Genomic DNA, 19,827 nt, shown 5'->3' with positions numbered 1-19,827 from the left:
GGTCCCAGCTCCTGCCCACCTAGCAGTTCGAAAGCACGTCAAAGTGCAAGTAGAAGGGGGAAGGTAAACAGCATTTCCGCGCGCTGCTCTGATTTACCAGAAGTGGCTTAGTCATGCTGGCCACTTGACCCGGAAGCTGTACGTCGGCTCCCTCGGCCAATAATGCGAGATGAGCGCCGCAACCCCAGAATCGGCCACGACTGGACCTAATGGTCAGGGGTCCCTTTACCTTTACCTTTACACTGCTTAGAGACAAAGGATAAAGTGGTCTCTAAATGGTTGAACAAAAAAATAAAGCAAAAATAAATAATCCTAGCCATAATACCAACACTAAGTGAGCTGAAGAAAATCTAGCCATGATATTCAAGTGAAACTAGGGTTATTCTGTATTGCTGATCCCTCTCAAAGGGTAGCTGCTGTTTAGTTGTCAGTACAGTGCTCGGTCACTGGATGGTCGAAGAATGTATTGTTTGGTCAGGCTAATAGGATTCTGCACCCTTGAATTTCTTCTGCTGCCTTGTCCTCATGCTGTATACCTAGGAGTAAGGAGAAGACAATGCACATAAGAGCAGAAGAACAGCCCCTGCTGGATCAGACTAATGGCTCATCTAGTCCAGCATCCTGTTCTCACAGAAACTAGCTAGATGTCCATGGAGAGCCTCAAACCATTTTAAAGTTAGCGTATGCCTAGCTGTCCTATTTGAAAATATGGTACTTTCTAAAAGAAAGAAAGAAGAAATACCCCTTTCATCCCCTGAGTCATTTTTCCTTTCTAAGATGATGTGAACAGATGTCCTTAAAAGAAAACTCCTCATAATTTCATATGGTGAATTTTCAGCAGACTTTAATAAGAAATTACATCCATGGAGTCAAATAAGGTTATTATTTTTAAACAGGAAAGAATTACATTTAGTATCTTCAGCAATGTAAGTTTTAAGAAATGATGTCTCTATAAATACATTTTAAATTAATCTCAGGGATAAAAATATATGGGTTTATATCTTGGCAAGATGAGTGTGCTTTTTAAAGGGATGTTATAATGCATGAAGAGCTTCTCTTCCTTGATGAAGGACAGATGTTTCCATATCCTCACATAGAACAATATTTCACTTCTGTTATCCAGGCTCCAGAAGACTTGATCTTTCTCCCTCCTTCCAGAGTTATTAGTGACGAACCCATATTTGCCATCTGTAAGGCACTAGTAATGAGTCTTCTTCATGTGTAGGGGTAGTGCAAGGAGAATAGAGCAGGGCTGTGCCTCTATAATGCAGTATTTCTATAATACTCTTTGAAAGAACCAAGCTATATTGTGTTAAACAAATATGTATTTCTGAGCTGCTACAATTCATTTTAATGAAGCTTTCTTCTTTGGTAATGAGCTTAGCATATCCTCTTCCATCTCTCCATGCCAAATTGTCTAAAGGCAACTTTAATTTCTGTAAATATAAAAGCTTGTCTTCAGTAAAAAAAAAAAAGGCTTTTCTTTGTTGTTTTCTTGCACAGAAAGTAATTCTCTGGAACCATGAATGCTTGAGGTGAAATTTTAATTCTCTTCTTCAAGTGAGAAAGATGGGAACCATTGTAGCTATGGGGTAATCATTGCTAAAACCAAAAGGAATGGGAAACAAACAGAGGAACAAAATGATCAAAATGGAGCAAAGTCTACACAAAGCAAGAAAAACTTTGTACTGCGGTAAACTTAAAGCCCTCCAGTCTTCTAATCCACACCACATCTTTGAGAGTTGTTGGGTTTTTGTTTTTTTTTAAGTCACATTCTTTATTCTCTTCCACTCATCGTTTCATTCTCCAGGGCATGCACGAACATTTAATTGGTTCTGAATCCCTTGGGAGGAGTATTTTGTCATTCAGTTTCCCTGGGCGCAAATCAGCTAACTATTTTGTGTTCTTTCAGATAATTTATCTTTGTTTACAGTGTGACTTAGACTGTCATGGATCATCCACTTTTGATAGCTCTGAACTTCCGATTTTCCTATCACTTGTCTTTGCGTAGGAGATGTGTGGTAATGTAATTATAAATTATCAACAAATTTCATTGGGTTGAAGCAATTTCTAGACCCTTAACAGTCATCGTTTGTGGGACCTCTACATTTTTGTCACAGGTCACATACCTCTTAACATCTGGAAGAAAATCCACATTTCCTACCTGTATCAGATTTTGCCAGCATAGATAGAAGTGATAGGAATTGCTATACCTGATGATCTTGCACTTGTGAATTGTGCAGGGCCTCTGTCAGCAGCCAAGATGGCAGTATTAGCCATCTTCCTGCCTAAATGCAGACTGTTGCATTTATCTTTGCTGAAAAGCATATTGTTAGCTTTGGTCAATTCCCCATAATATCAAGGCAATCTTAAATCTTTTTTAAAATCTTCTAAAGTATTAGCTATCCTACCCATTTTGATGTCAGCTGCACACTTGATGACCTTCATTGACATCATTTATAAAGATGTTGAACAACACCTGCCCTAGGACAAAAAACTGTGGCACCCTACTCTTGCTGATGGAGAGTCATCAACCAGCTACAAATCCACATCATAATCCCACCCACATTTCATTTGAAAGAAAGAAACTCACAGAAGAGATGAGGTGTACAATGTGCACTGTTGCTCTATTCCTCCCCATCCCTGCAAGCTTCAGCCCTCTCATTCCTGAATTGAATGGTCTGAAAGATGATTCTTTGCCTAAATGAACCTAGAACCTTCCCTGTGACCAAGAACCACATGCAATCAGGGTTTCTAGTCACCTAGATGCTACTAAGCAGGTTCACCTGAATGCACAAGGAATTCCACTTCAGAGCTACTTAAGACCTTCCCTTTAAGCTGGGAAGGTCAGGGTGGGGGAAGTGAGGATGTGAGCATTGGAGACAGGAGTGGAAACTCACATCCTCCATATGTGAGTGTCCACTCCATATGTTACTTTGACCTGGTTAAAATAACATCTGAAGAGCTTCCATCTCTTCCAGATGCAAGGAAGAAACTTCAGGATAAAGTTATCACCTTCATGCCCTAGTTACAAACTGAAGTTTTGTTTTTAAAAGCTGATTTTGTATTTCTGCCTGTCTCCTTATTTGTAGCAGATCTCCAGCAGATAGAATCAGATCGGAGAAATGTAAGTAGCAAATAATCACACATTATGCTTCCCACATTTTATTGGAAATGGGAACTTGATATTGTTAACTTACAAGCTGTTGTGCCGACATCTGATTGCATATTTATAGGGCCATGAAACCAAACATGACAAGATTTACTTTTATTATTTGCTTTGCACATCCAAGCATTTAAACCTACCAAAGGGATCTAGTGCCATGCTGTTTACATTACCAACATGTGTTGCTAAATAAAAGATTATTGACACAGCCAATAGGTTTCCTTACTGATGCCATGTATCTTTCATTTATGATTGGAAGGCCTGCATCCCTGGCATGTGCTGAGCCTTATTTGTCTTCCTGGGATTAGTATACCAATAATAAAGGAAGATTTTATAGCCATAACAGCTGTTAACTTCTTCTTTTTAGTCTGTCACAAAAAATGTGTAAAGGATTTCTATAGGCACAATTTATTTAAATTTTTGATACTGAATGAAATGGAAAGTTGCCCTTTCTGACTTTCCAAGCTGCTTTATTTAAGCACTTTGGTTTTCCTCCTAGCTTTTGGGACTCGCTCGCCTCTGGTGTGAAGCGTTGTGCACTGAAAGCCATGGCAGCTGGTGCTTTCAAAAAGCAGGATTGCTCTATGCATGTCTCACCCATCCTGCCAATGGATTCTGGTAGATCAAAGGTCAAGGTGCAGAGCCTGGCAAGTCAGGAGGTAGAGCTAGATGCCTACCTCCTCCACCCATCCCTTATCTTTGATCCATCAGAAAGTACAAGCACTGATAGATTTCATAGCAAAAACAAGGAGATAAGAAATATTAGCCTATGTGAAGGCATGGTTTTTACAGCCCATGTTGCATTCTGTCATGGAGGTAAAAATTGAGCTTGTCTGCACTATACATTTAAAGCAGTACAGTGGTACCTCAGGTTACATACACTTCAGGTTACATACTCTTCAGGTTACAGACTCCGCTAACCCAGAAATAGTGCTTCAGGTTAAGAACTTTGCTTCAGAATAAGAACAGAAATTGTGCTCTGGCGGCGTGGCAGCAGCAGGAGGCCCCCATTAGCTAAAGTGGTGCTTCAGGTTAAGAACAGTTTCAGGTTAAGAATGGACGAATTAAGTACTTAACCTGAGGTACCACTGTATCATAATACTTTAAAGACATGGCTTTCTCCCAAGATTCCTGTTAGTTAAGGGTTCTGAGACTTGTTATGAGACCCCCAGTTTTCTGTGAAGAGGGACTGAGGATTGTGATGATGATTTTTAAACCACTATGAAAATTGTAGCTCTGTGAGGGGAATAGGGGTCTCCTGACAACTCTCAGCATCTTTAACAAACTACAGCTCTCAGGATTCTTGGGGGGGGGAGCCCTTTCAGTGCCCTTTCAGAGGAGTCATTGTGTGGACTATTAGCTCTTTGATCAGAGTGCTGCTTCTTTCTTCTATGGTGATCACTCATAGCCAAGTAAGATTGTGTCTTCCATTAATGGGCTTAACAGCAAGTCCATAAGTGATTGTGGAGGCCAATTCTGGATCCACACATCCTTCCACAGTGGGGACATAGGTTTCCAGGTGGGAGTTGATCATGGTGAGGCTTTGCCAAACATGCCTTACTCTTAGCGCATTTCTCATTTTCTCCCTGAGTTTGTGCTTCTTCAAAGTCCATGAAAACCTTTGGTAAAGTCTGTTCTCCAGTTGGAGTGCTCACAGGCTAGTGTTTCCCAGTTATCAGTGCTTACGTTACATTATTTTTTTTTAGATTTGCCTTGAGAGGGTCTTTAAACTTATTTTGTTGTCCACCGGTATATCGCTTTCCATTCTTGAGTTGGGAATAGAGTAGTTGCTTTGGAAGATGATAATCAGGCACCAAAACAGCATGACGAGTCCCACGAAGTTGATGTTGAAGAATTATTGCTTCAACACTGGTGATCTTTACTTCTTCCAGTACCCTGACATTAGTTTGCCTGTCTTCCCAAGTGATGTGTAAAATTTTCCCGACACAGCATTGATGGAAACTTTTGAGGAGTTGGAGATGGTGTTTATAAGTGGTCCATATGGTAGTACAAGAGCTTTGTAAACAAGCATTTTGGTTTCCCTGCAAATGATCCAGCAAGTGAGAGTGCTGCTACTACATGTTACAGTGGGGAAACTGTTAGGATATTTCCGTTCCACCTTAAAAGGGAGCAGGCTTTGAGTCACAGAGTCTGCGTATTTCCTGTTTTCGCAGGATGTTTCTGTTGTGTCTTTGTTTTTGTTTCTCTCTCTCTCTGCCGGAGACACTGAAGCAGGCAGTCATGTTTTTCTTTGTTCTGATCAACGCAGAAATAAACTTGTAAATAATGCTCTCCTGCGTGCATCTTTTGCTGTGTGCTTTATCTGCTGATAGAGCGTGCACGGCTCTGGAATGTGGCAAGCTATTTCTGGAGCTCGTGTCGCTAATTGCTGATACTGCGTGTCTACGGGAGATCGATGGACGTCCGGAGACGACGTGTAGTCATGATGGACTTTGTCTCCCTGGCAGTATCCCAACAGAAACTGCCTGAAAGATGTATAAAAAAGAAAAGGTGAAGAAACAAGCCTTTACCACTTTGCAGCAGAAGCTCCCAAACCCAGTCACCCCTAATATTGCAATTTTCCCCTTTCCCTGAAGCCAGAATTCTCTTTTTCATGACCTAAGAATGGGGCCAGGAACATTTCTGACTCAGCACTAATTTTAGCATTTTGTGTAGGATTTCTTTTTGCTTTTTGTAAATGTAATTATAATGAACTTTGTCTATGCAGTCAATTCATACAAGCTAAGCATCACTCACATTCTGTTCACTGCCTGTAATGTAGGAATGATAGTAACCTACGTCACACTTATTATTCTGGAGGGGCAGACACAATGAGGAGTGGAAAGCACTGCAATGCAGATAGAAAATGTACCATATAAATGATCAATAGTAGTAGCCAAATAGTTTTCTAAATAGTATTAGCAAACCATAATGGTAAATAGCCTATGAGCACAGAAAATGGCTGAAAGTAATGTCTGCACAGTGATAAATCCTATTAAAACTAGCGAGACTAGATTTGAGTCTCCCAGAGAGAGAAATTTGTCATGCACAGTCTGAAACCAGTTCCTTTTGTTATGAGTCATTCATCATCTGCTAAGTCAATGATGTTTATTGGTCCTCATCAAGAGCTCTCAAAATACTGCAGAAGCTTCATTGGCTTATACAGAAATGAAGTGAGCAGTCCCTTATACAATGCTCACCACTGAAAGAAAGGAGAAGGGGAAAATGTATTTTAAAAATTTGTATCTTAGGCTACAATTCTAAATACATTACCTGGAGTAAATTACCTGGAGTAAATTACCTAAATTATCTGGAGTAAATTTCATTGAATTCAGTGGGGTTGATTTCTGTATAGGATTACTACACCAAGGAGTTTTCAGAAAGAAATCTCAAATTTATTGTGGAATAAATCTATAGAAGAGCTATAACTTGTATTGCTTAAGCACCCTCTCCCCTTTATTTTTGAAGAGCAAATAAAAATAGTTCAGGTTTGTGCCAAAGCCGAAAGTCAAGCTTCCCAGAGTTTGCTGGACTCTAATGATGACTAATTTAGGTAGTTATCTCACTTGTGCTCAAAGCAGCCATGTTTTATCAAGAAAGGGTCAACTTGAATTGGCAATTTTCAGTTTCATCTATCAATGTCATGTGTCCTAACCAGAGTTGAATGACATTTTAGCTGGGCTCATTCGTCTGTGCAGTAAAGTCAGGTGTGTGAACTCTGTTGCTATGTCTTCTATTAAAAATATAGGATAATTAAATAGAGGAATTGAATTCCACATTATAGTCCATTTTACATCCCCTGAAAGCATCTCCTTTTCCAATACAATCCCCTACCATTCTCAAAATTCTTCATGTAAATGTATTTATGTGAAAGAATGTTTCTATCATGCTTGATCATAAAATAACAAGTGATCCACTGAATTAAAAGCAAACTATAGTCAGACCTGACTGAAAGTAGTTGACATACATCAGTTTCCAGACAACTATATCCTGCCTGTAGTTTCCAGCTTGCTAGAGGGAACTGTTTTTAAAAAACACAACAATTATCCAAAATACAACAAATAGTAGATTCTGTGTAGAGTACAATCTTATTTTTGTACAAGCACAATAAAGAGTTACAGTTAAAACTTGCTGAAGTGTTTACTTGTATCCTCAAGCAACCATAACTTTAGCTTCCATTTTGTATCACACCCTTACAAAATTAAACATGGGAGAGTTGATGTTGTATCATCTGTCTGTTCCAATTTTCATATTCTGGGGAGGGCATCCAAACAGTCTCAAAGTACTTGTGCTACACAGTGACCCTATTGTGTTAAACATTGCAACAGAGCCATTTCCCAAAATAGATGCAGCCAGCCTCTTCTGTGGTCTTCCAATGGCAAGCTATTGCTATGGGAGTAGCTGCAAATTGAAGTATCACAAAGATCTCTGTGGACTATTTTTATATCTCCCATGCAGACAATATTTAAATAGACACAAGGTGATAATGGTCAGTAGAAGCCAAACAATACACTCTTGGAAGTTTGAAATGACAGCAATGTTCGAGTCCAGCATTCTGGAGCCAACCTTGTAAGGTTTCATTTGTGTAACTGTCATTCCTGCTGTTATAATCGTGGTCCATAGTTCCTTTTTGCTTGCTTGCTTGCTTTGTAAATTTACTAGGTCTTCTGAGGGCTAGTATTAGCGTAATTAGAGACTATGCTGCGGTAATCTTGATTGTATTAAAAATGTTATGAAGACGCATCCCCTCTGGTGGGAACAAGTTCTTACAGTTCTTTATGTAAGAAAATAAAAGAACAACTCAGGAGGAAATAGACAGGAAAGCAATGGTGCTCAATTTAAACAAAACCTTAAGTACCGTTAACTTCTAGGAGATAACCATTGGTCCAATTAATGTACTTTTCAGGGTGTCCTACCCTCTATCTATCTACTTACCTAGATCTAGGTAGGTAGATAGATAGATAGAGGGTAGGACACCCTGAAAAGTACATTAATTGGACCAATGGTTATCTCCTAGAAGTTAACGGTACTTAAGCTGTGATCACATAGGTGGAGTTTGCGTAGGTTGTGGTCCCACTGTATGTCATGCTGCATCAGTCTGGGTAAGAAGAGTGATGATACCGAAGGAGATAATACACAACCTTTTGCCCTATATTCCATCTCTAAGATAATTTTGAAGTTACAGGAAAAACAAGGCATTGTTGTAGCGGGTGATGTGTAAACTTGTTGAGCTCATGCACTACAATGAATATATGTTGGCTAATGAAATGTTATGGTGATAGTATGGCAAATTTATGATAGTTTCAATTTAATTATAATTTTACATTAATATCTGTGTGGTGTATTTAGGCTCCCTTGAGTGTTTTGCGGCATTTTCTTTTTCTTAAGAAGCAATTCTATTATGCTAATGCCATCTAATCCAGATGAATAGGGCCTTGTCTGTGATTGGAAGCTAATTATATAACACATCACACTTAAGAAAATCAAATATATTTCCCCCTTAACAGTGCTTGGTATAAAACCATTAATAAAGTATTTTAAATCTTTCTTTTTTCTTTTTTTTAAGTAGAGAGTTTCATAGCATTTTTTTTTATTTAAAAAATTGGAGCCATGTAATTATGTTATGTAAATAACTTCTAATCCTGATTAATGAGTGTTTTATGTGCCACTTGAGGGCTAGCTTTGCCATAAAAACATGGCCCCTGATCCAGTTGATCAAGCAGAGGTAGCCAATATGGCACTGTCTAGATTTGTTGGGCAGGACTACAAGTCCCATCATTCTCTATCATTGAGCATGCTGGCTGGAGCTGGTGGGAGTTGCAGTCCAAAACATCCAAAACATCTCTGCTTGATTAGCTACCCATCAGCTATACATATGGGTGCTCTGTTTAGAAACTGATGGGCCCGGATGTCAATATGCTTTGCATCCCTATTCATACATATATACCACCTGCTTCATCAAAAATGATTCCAGGATATATATCACAGTAAAAGAAGCCAACAATAAAATTGGCAACTAAAAAAGCCAAAGCAACAGAAGAAGAAGAAGAAGAGTTTGGATTTGATATCCCGCCTTTCACTCCCTTTAAGGAGTCTCAAAGCGGCTAACATTCTCCTTTCCCTTCCTCCCCGACAACACACACTCTGTGAGGTGAGTGGGGCTGAGAGACTTCAAGGAAGTGTGACTGGCCCAAGGTCACCCAGCAGCTGCATGTGGAGGAGCGGAGACGCGAACCCGGTTCCCCAGATTACAAGACTACCACTCTCAACCACTACACCACACTGGCTCTCCACAAAATGCCTGAATATACTGTGATTTAGTCCAAGAAACTCACTGTTCCAATCATATTAAGTATCTCTAGTCTCTTGATTCAAGAAATCTCCATGTTGCTCTGGAAAAATGTGCAAAGCAAAAACGTGAGCAAACAAGACATAAAGTGTAGTTGGTATTTGTTGTTCCATATGTATATTACATCAAAAAGATGTTCTCTTATGGGCTTTTAGTGTTGCAGGTCCAGTCCTCTAGAATTAGTTAGCAACTTACATCCACAAAGACCCTAACATTTTCATAGTTAGATGTCCATTAAATACATTTTTAGGTAAGGAAGATCATACTTTCCTTGAAGTGTGATCCGGCCATTTTATGGAATAATTGTATGCACTAGTTTTAGTGTCTTGAGCTAACTGGGTTTCTAACCTTTTGTACTTTATATTTCATCTTACTTCATTGTCAACCTTTTGTTGTGAAGTAGTTTAGAAATCTTCACATAAAATAAAATGCCCCTCACTTTCTCCCTGGCCTTCAACCTAATTAACACATCCTAGCAGTTTGTAATCTGGCTACCTATCATGCCTCTTACCTAAAGGATGACAACATAGGCTATTATTTATGAGTAAGAGAAAGCTCTTTCTTTAGCCAAGTAACAGTAAAGGCTCAGCAGCAGGCTTAGCATTAGAGGTCAAGAATTCAGGAACCAAGCAAGACGTTCAGAACTGGACAAAAGCAATGGAAATGTCCCAACAATTTCCATGCCCTTACAGTCAAAGTTTTAAAGGTGAGGCACAGTAAACTTATTAGTGAGACTCTCTCACTTTGTTGCATTTTTATTTGGTCATGTGGGTCTGTACCAATCTACAAAGGTGGTGCCTGGCCATCAGTGACAAGGCTGTGCCCTCCCCTGCTGCCTCCTACTCATCCTTCCCAGCAGCTGGTCAAGGTCCTTCCCAAACCTCAGTGAGGCTCTACACTCTATGGAAGAGGCAGGGAGGAGAACTGGTGATCTTACTCCCCCTTCCATAATAACTGGAGCCAACCCCAGTTCCCACAATGCACACCCCTTCTCCTTCATACTCCTCCTCTGTCTGAGCCTACCAATTCATGTATGATCCCAATGAGGCTGTGGATCATGTGACATTACCCATGATACCTGCAGAGGGAAGACACACAACTAAAGCACTGCCACCAGCAATGCACCCATCAGCACTGGGAAGAGAAGGCTCTTTTGTGACAGAGGACACTGATGTAATGTATCATCTTGTTCTTGTATGTTATCTGTAGGCCACTTCTGCTCCTGCCACCTCCCCATTCCTCAAAGCTCAGAAATGTACCTTGTGGCAGGGACAAACGCTGATGACATGGATTCCCAGGATCTTAGTAGAGAATCTTTGTCTCAGAGGGTCTTCTCTTGGATGAAAACGATGCTTGTCATGTCAGTGTCTTGGGGGGAACTCTAGGTTTTGTAATCCTTGCCCCAGTCCCTGGTGAGAAAAGATGCTCTGACTGCACCCTTAACTAGACCTCCTTTTCTCCTTGTTTACCTACATTTGCCCCAAGGTCAGTTTCTGAATCAAGGAACAAAGTAAGTTGGAAGTGGATGCAGCAGCTCACAGCATCACAATACATTGTTTTCCAAAGCAGTTAACTCATATTCTTTCTTGCTTCTTTTTTTATGAACTCATGATTAAGTTCAAGGTGTCTAGACAATTCAGAGGCCAATTTGTAAAGTTGTCACTCACACAGCAACAACTTTAGCCAAGAAGAAGTGCCTCAGGTTTTTGACATTATCCTATGAATGGTTTCAGTTTCAGTTGTAAAGCCATCCCTAGAGTAGTTTCATGTGGAAGCTTTCAGCAGGGGTGGGGTGGGGAATATAGAGAAACCTCCCATTGTTTTAAATGTTACACGTAGCCTTTCAAAAATCCAATTGTCTAACTGACAGTTGGTTTCTGATTCAGTTGAATTCCACAGCAATTCATAAGTCAATTACCCCTGCGCAAAATGCAATCAAACATGTGAAATAACTTGCAGTTATTTTTAGTTTTAGTTACCACCAAGGTTAGTGCTAACTAAATGGGCAAGTAAAGGAAATCTAAGGCAAACACTTGCAAAGAATATATATATGGGAAGATGTTAAACCATTAATGGTCTTCAAAGAATAAAATGTGTGGACTTTTATTTTGTTGTTATGCACATTTTATAGGCTGTTAAAGGAAGTGTAAAAGCAAATAATAAAGGTGATAGCTACTGCAATACAGAACTGATTCAGAATTTGGCTGGTTTCTTGTTGAGCACATCTAGGGGATATTAACTCGAGATTTTGTTGTTATATATTCACATTAACCAAACACTTCTCTTTTTAAAATTTAAAACGGTGATGCATTGTAATAAACAGCTTCTCTAGTACTAATGGGTAGCTTAATTTCTGATATGCACATTACTCTGGAAAGTTTGGACTGGGTACCAGATCATATCAGAATCTGTAACAATAAATTTATCAAGCATCCCTTTGAGTCATACAGAGGATGATTCTAATAATAGTTATGTACAGATAATGTCACTGGCTTGTTTTGTTGTCTAAAAGTCTAATAGCACACAAAAGCAATATAATCTATGTGAATTGTAAACTTTTAGTTATTTGCAATATATTCCTTTGGAACTGAGACATCTCAGTACAAACCTTGGCATGTAGATCTTCCTAAGGAACACAGTAAGAAGAAAAAGTATAAACACCTACATTTGACCTGTATTTTATTCCATGACTGCAACACAATATTCTAGTGATAGCTCCATTGTCTCTGCACCTCAGACATGAGAGTTTGAGGCCCATTGAACAATATTGAGCTTTCCAATGTAACATAATTACAGGAGCACCTGGACTAAATAGTTTTGTCTTGATCCACTGTGAAAATGTGCGGTGTTCAACAGCCCTGAAAATTTCTCATTTCTTACCTGTGGAGAGGTGCTTTGGTGCTTGCATGTCGGGACACTGATACAAGACATATCTGCAGACGGCTATTCTGTCCGTAGATTGGGTTGCATATTGGCGCTACAGCTATTTTTAATTTGACTCTGTTTGTGCTTTCTGGAACACAGCCAGCAAGTGGGTGGGGAGGTGGGTGTTCAGTGTTCAAAATTCAGAGCATAACAACAAGAACTCTGAATGCTTAAAAGTAAAACTGCTAAGGATGAGTTTCATACCCTCCAGCATTTTACCCTCCATAATTTTACTATTTATACCCCATACATCTTACTGGGTTGCCCCAGCCACTCTGGGCAGCTTCCAACATATACCAAAAAAACACAATAAAACATTAAACATTTAAAAAACTTCCCTATACAGGATTGCTTTCAGATAGCTTGAGGGTCAGATAACTCCATACATGCCAACATTTCTCCAATGAAAATAGGGACATCCTAAGAAAAAATGGGACATTCCAGGATCAAATAAGAAATTAAAGTTTCTTCTCTAAATAAGGGACATCCCTGGAAAATAGGGACACTTGGAAGGTCTGCACAGACATGTATCACTAGAGAACCCAGGGGAGATGTGGGTTGTGGCTTACTTAAAGTTCCTGAGGAAGAGGAGGAGCAGAAGAAGAACTGTTATTGTGTGAGCAGAAATCTGTCCTGATGGCATTGGATTTCACCCTAAAAGTCAAATAATTTGGTGGCAAGTTATTGTTACCTATTAGGCAAAAATGCTGCCTGAAGAAACCTGGTTTATATGTGGATTCAAAGCTCATTCTGTCTCAGTTTTTATGCTGGAATCCAGAAAACAACCTCCTCAACCAAGTGGTGGTCTGCACTTTTCCCACAATCAATCCAGATTTTCCAGATCCATGAGTAATCTCATAATCGAAACCAACATAAAATTGCATGTTTCTCAACAATACAGTGGTACCTCGAGTTAAGTACTTAATTCGTTCTGGAGGTCCGTTCTTAACCTGAAACTGTTCTTAACCTGAAGCACCACTTTAGCTAATGGGGCCTCCTGCTGCCGCTGCACCGCCAGAGCATGATTTCTGTTCTCATCCTGAAGCAAAGTTCTTAACCCGAGGTACTATTTCTGGGTTAGCGGAGTCTGTAACCTGAAGCGTATGTAACCTGAAGCGTATGTAACCCGAGGTACCACTGTACAACTGAAACACATTGATAAATCACATTTAGCTGAGGCTGTGGGCTGGAGAAGTTACATGGATGGTGGCATTTGCTGTCTGGTTTCTGTCTGATATTATATTCCTTTTCCCCCAAGGCCTTTGGCTAATTAAACCATCTATAGTCTTTTAAACTGTGTGTCTGGGGATTGTTGTTTTTGTTAGTTACTGTGTTATGTATATTTATATTGTAAACTGCCCTGTGATCCTCAGATGAAGGGTGATATAGAAATTTATTAAATGATACATAATAATAATACTAGTGTTATTTTAATAGTGATCCCTTTTTGTAAGCTGCCTTGAGAGCCTCTTAGGGCTATAAAGTGAGATATAAGAATTCTACATAAACAAATGGAAAGAGAATTATCCATCAAACTAATAATACCCAGAGAGGTGAGATTTGAAACAGAGTTTGTAGGTAGATACACAATGCTACTATGAATTTTATTTGTAATTAATACCCCTTTTAATTAAAAAAAACCTCAAATCATACTAAATGCAAGTCATCTTGTGATGCCTGCTCCCCACTCCCATGCACTCGACTGTTAAATTTTAGCTTTAGACTGAGATATATATCCTCTTTTTGAGAACAGCTGAAATTATAGGATGATGGTTTAAAAATATGAGCAATCATTTAATTCCCATTTTCTCTGCATCCATTTGGAACATCAGGTGAAAAAAAATGAACATCAATTTTAAACCCCTGAGTAGCAAGCATCTTGACACGCTAGTCCAAATGGATGCAGAAAAAGCAAGTATGAGCCATCCAATTTGTCTTACTTTTTGCCTTTGAGAGATAAATGGAAATGTCAGCAGAAGCATCTTCCCAGATTTGTAACTTATTAACCCATCCTTTCATGTAAAGCCAGGCCAGATTTTAATAACAATATACTCTGTACTACCATATTTCTTTCCCAAAGGGAACAGATTCTAAATAACTGCCAGGATGCATATTAGTGTTCAAATTATCCTACTGTCCCTCTTCACAATTTTACAAGAACCAAGTTTGATTAATGTGCTTCACGCACTTTTTATGTTCAAGTTGTCGTTATTTTGTTGTTGTTGCTTAATAAACTATAAATAAGACAAATACTGTAAGTTAGCTGATCTCATTCATGGATGCAATAAAATGGTTATAATCAATGAGAACCAAAATCAGCTTTGTATGTTATGAATCTACCAGTGGATCAAATGCTTATGGTTTCAATATTGACCCTGTCAGAGCATCAGCCTCAGAAGCAGAAGGGCTTAATACAGTGGTGGAACCGCCTCTGCATTCACAGCCCTGCCCCTCATGCTGTCCAGGGTGGAAGGAGTATGGTAGGATTTCTTTTCTATGCTAATGCCTGATTGGGAGAACAAACAGACCTACAATGGGACCCTCCACTGCAAACGCTTTGAAATATATGACTTTTTCAGCTATAGGACTATCACCCTTCAAATAAAGTCCCCTAATAGGCCTTTAAAAACTGTCCATTGTAAAGTAGGACACGTAATCCCATATCTGTCAGGGGCTGGACTGAGGAAGAATGGTGGGGGCTGCCCCCTTCTCCTGAACCTTTCTGAGGACAGGACAGCATAGATTTAGAACAGTGGTTTGCAGAAGGTCATAGTTCAGAGGATCCAGAGGGGGAAAGCTGGGAAATATTGGAAGAGGAACAGCAGGAAGGAGAAACACTGGGGGGGGGGGAGAGACAGCTGACAGACTCAGTGTCTTTGGAAAGCATTCCTGACCTCTCCTCCCCCAAGACTTGGTGGGCATTGAGGATAGTAGAACAGAAAGCTCAATGACAGAAAGCTCAGATAAGCCGATGAAGGGGTGATGTAGAATAGTAGAGACTTTACTTGGAGCAACGCAATTTCTAGAGAGAGGCTGCATTCCTTTGTCTCTCGCTGTGATTATCGAATAAACTAATTGGTAATAACTCTTCTTTTTATCCCTTCCCCGGTGGCTTCTTTGCTGCCACCGGGGGAGGGATCTGCTTCCCCAAAGCCTGACAATATCTGATAATATTTTTTCTTACCAAATATGAACATGCTTGTCTACAAGACCCATTATCCCCAGCAGGAAAAGATTCCCAAGGTATTGTTCATGTCCAGTAACCTGTCTCTTCTGATGAAAAATGTGCTCTGAGCATTGCAGCCCACTGGCAATATTGGACCCCATAATTCCTGGTGGGAAAAGATGCTCAGCGTATCATTTCTCACCACTGCCGAACCCTTCCTTTTCTTGCTACACACTTCTCTTACCCTAGGTGAGCATAAGGCTATCAAATATACTAACCATGACAGCTGTGCTGTGCACCTACACCTGGAGGCAGTAATGCTTCCTAAATACCAGTTTCTGGAAACTTCAGGAGAGGTGAATGCTGTTAAAGCTCAGGCCCTGCTTGTAAGCTTCCCACAGGCATCTGATTAGCCACTGTGAAAATGGATGCTGCACTGGGTGGACCACTGTCCTGATCCGGCAGGCTCTTCTTGTGTTCTTAAGTAAGCTCTTCCTTCCCTATCATAGGCAAACTCAGGGATAGTATGTACAGAGCTGATATGTGCCCTTCCAGCACTGATGTTGAAAGCCCAGAAAACCGACTCAAAAGAACTTTAACTCTGAAGGGCAGCAAATAACTTGGGGGGGGTGTGTGAGAGAGAGAACATTTTGGCGCTTGCCCAACTCTACTAAGCAGGTCTTGTTGGCCATTAACCCAGTTCACCCTGCCTTGTCCTCCTCCTTTGAATAAATGAAAACAAATAAATAACCTTTCCTCCTATGTGGTAGTTTTATATAAAGGGGCTTGTTTGTTGGTGTTGTTGCTCTTCCGGGGAACCAATTCAGTCGTATTTGCTCCCACGTCCAGGCTGAAATGGTATGATGCTGCCCTCACAAATACTAGGCCTATCCCATGTGTCTTTTTCAAACTGTAGTACAGTGGTACCTCGGGTTACATACACTTCAGGTTAAATGCGCTTCAGGTTACAGACTCCCCTAACCCAGAACTAGTGCTTCAGGTTAAGAACTTTGCTTCAGGATGAGAACAGAAACCGTGCTCCGGCGGCGTGGCAGCAGCAGGAGGCCTCATTAGCTAAAGTGGTGCTTCAGGTTAAGAACAGTTTCAGGTTAAGTATGGATCTCCGGAACGAATTAAGTACTTAACCCGAGGTACCACTGTACTAGCTACAGAAAACACATTTTATAGTTGTGCTTAGGCCTTAAAGTAAAGCATTTATCACACAAGTTTTCTCAAGTTCCGAAAACTATGTGGCAAGAAAAACACACTGGTGGTATATATTAAGAAGTTCATTCTCCTCGACCAAACCCCAGATTGGTTGCTTCATGTAGAAGAATAGACTTATAGATGTTAACGACAGGGTTTAATGACAAAATGTGTTAAATTATAGGGTTTCCTTTTATTTGCTAGTTTACAGGGAAAGCTGTATTATCCTACCCCGCCCACACTATTGTGAGAGTTACTAGATTAAGTGTTTCCATGGCAGTAACTGATACAGCTTTGGTATGAAGTAAGGCTATGGAACTTTCTCACTTTCTCCTGCTCTTATTTTTTTATTTTAAGAAAAAACTTCAGAAGGGACTTTCCTGTAATGGCTGTCTGGGGCCACTGACACGCAGTGAGCCCTCCAGCAGGCACACAAAGACAATAGCTGTCCCCTCCTGCTGTTCCAGTAACTGGTAGACGGAAGCATGCTGCCTTCGACAGTGGAAGTGAAGCATAGCCATTACAGTTAATAGTCACTGATAGGCCTCTACCTCCACAAATTTGTGTAATCCTCTTTTAAAGCCATCCAGGTTGGTGCACATCACTTGAGCTAACTCCTGCAAATATTTCCATCTCTAAATGTTTTAGAGACATTTTTGAAGCACACATGCATGCCTATGTAGGGGTGGCTAACCTGTGACCCAACCCCCCTCAGCCCCAGCCAATGTGGTCAATGGTCTGGGGTGATGGGAAGATCCCACCCAACAACATTTGAAGGACCACAAGTGAGCCATTCTTGCTTTAGGCTCTGGTTCCCAGCCAGATTGTCGGGGTATAAATTGTCATGATTATGATTTACACAAGCCTCAACTGAGCAAGAATTTGTGGGAGGCAATAACAGAGGCACAGAAAATGGTAACAGCGATAGCCTTCCACCATCCCAATCAGATCTGAGCACAGACAATCCAAAACTAGCTTTGGGGCAAGTCTTGTAAATATATGTAAAGAAACCGTATATCATAAAGATACAACAGTCTCCACAGTGCCTCGATTCCAAAGGAAACATGAAGCCTGAGAAGGCACCTGGACATCTGGAAACTCACACCATTCAAAGATTGAGGTGGTATGTAACAATGCAGTATTTACCATTTTGCCTGGATGGTGGCTCCCATCTCACCAATTCTCAACTGTTTGAAGACCGATTTGTAATGTGCTATATAAAGGGATGTGATAAACATAAACATTCTGATTGCACTGTTGGCACAGATTTACCCTTTCTGCAAGTTCCCCATTTATGCACCATATATTTACTGCCGCGAGATCAGATGTGTTCATTGTATGCCTAACCACTAATGACTAGCTGTAAAAGAGCAGTTGTACTTTGTAGCAGAAAGAAACCTCCAATTTCTTTCATAGGCTGCTGCTTTTGAAAAGTATGTGGTGTAGTAAGCAAACTTCTTGGAGAAGAAACTAGTGCCATTTACACAAGATCTCCTCCTTAATTAATAGGATTAACTGCCTTCTCCTGGCTCCATACCCACAGTCACACTTTACTCTGTACTAACATGAAGTAAAGTTTGTAGTGAAAATGGTGCTACAGTGGTATCTCGGGTTACATACGCTTTAGGTTACATACACTTCAGGTTACAGACTCTGCTAACCCAGAAATAGTACCTCGGGTTAAGAACTTTGTTTCAGGATGAGAAAAGAAATCGTGTGACAGCAGCACGGCAGCAGTGGGAGACCCCATTAGCTAAAGTGGTGCTTCAGGTTAAGAACAGTTTCAGGTTAAGAACGGACCTCCAGAACAAATTAAGTACAAAACCAGAGGTACCACTGTATAATTTTTTCAGCTTTTTTCCCCCTTTTAAGCCACTTGAGTCTCACAATAGGAATGGTCTGGTTGTCTACCCTCCATACTATCTATATATATACACTTTGCCACCCTGCTGCCATTTGAGTGCAGAACCTTGTTGAAGGTGCACCATTATGTGGGGGGAAATGTCGTCCCTGTGAATCTGGATTATTTACTTAGAGGATTTATAGCCAATTTTTCTCAGAGAAAGAAAAAGTATCATATAATAAATAGAGCAATTAAGGGGTTTATGAGGTTTCTTGGAATGTCTTCATGCCTTTCAACTGGTTGTTTATTGAATCTTTTTTCTTTATGTAACTCCACTAACCATTTAATTTGCTGGGTCTGCACCAGATTTGGCCAAATTGCAAACTGGACCAGCTGATTTGGAGGTGACCTGGGCTTTGATTCCATTACTTATGGATGGCTCCAAGACAACTGCAGGAAATGGATGAAATGCAGCTTTCTTCAATCACTGCCTTCTTAGAGTAGTCCACATAGCATTGAATACATTGTTCTAGTGGCTGGTTGAGATGCTAGGTAGTAACAGGGCAGCTCTGAGACATTATGGGTGCATAATGAGGAGGCAGTGGGACAATCCCCATGTTACACAATACCTTGTGATATTCTAACTGCTGTTACTCATCAACAGCTGCCCAGCAGAATCCACTCCCCCATCAACCCCAAATGTGCAACCAAACACAAGCTCAGCAACAATAGATGGGGAAGTAATGTACTAATAACACACTTCTTTCCATATGATTCTCCTGTCCTGTACTTTCCACTCTCCTATGTTACAATACTGTAGTTGCAGAGGAGTAGCAACTAAGCCGCTTCTATAATATCAGGCTTCCTGTGCAATTGCCTAGGGCAATGCAGTTGCTTTCTGCTCTGTGGTTTCTCCAACATTGCTTCTAGAAAGATCAATAAGCTCTACTCCCATGACTGGGCTCCCTTGGATGTTTACATAACACATAAGCTATGGGATTCCCAAAGGACTGGAAAAGAGCCTAGTAATCAATCCTGATTGAGAACATGACAAGGTGACTGAAGTCTGTTAATGAGTAAATAAATGAGTAACTAATTGGCGTCAAGGAGAACTTTAAGGATTTACCATCAGGTGGCCCAGCACCTTTGATTGACATTATGTGTGAAATGTT

At 40.3% G+C, this 19,827-nt stretch overlaps 1 protein-coding gene across 1 annotated transcript in view; it reads right to left on the bottom strand.

The window, feature by feature from the left end:
- Window positions 1-270: 270 nt before the first annotated feature.
- LOC310674394 (uncharacterized protein) overlaps window positions 271-19,827 on the bottom strand; it is a 28,596-nt gene continuing 9,039 nt past the window's right edge. Inside the window, exon 5 of the mRNA XM_083433615.1 lies at window positions 271-536. Within this exon, the coding sequence (XP_083289741.1) occupies window positions 475-536 (62 nt within the window). The 3' untranslated portion in view covers window positions 271-474. The remainder of the gene's footprint in view (window positions 537-19,827) is intronic.

Source organism: Podarcis tiliguerta (genome assembly GCF_965153285.1).
Source record: "Podarcis tiliguerta genome assembly, chromosome: 3".
In the NCBI taxonomy this organism is placed as follows: Eukaryota; Metazoa; Chordata; class Lepidosauria; order Squamata; family Lacertidae; genus Podarcis; species Podarcis tiliguerta.
The sequence above is the reverse complement of the archived record's forward strand: the minus strand, read 5'-3'. Positions and strand labels throughout refer to the sequence as shown.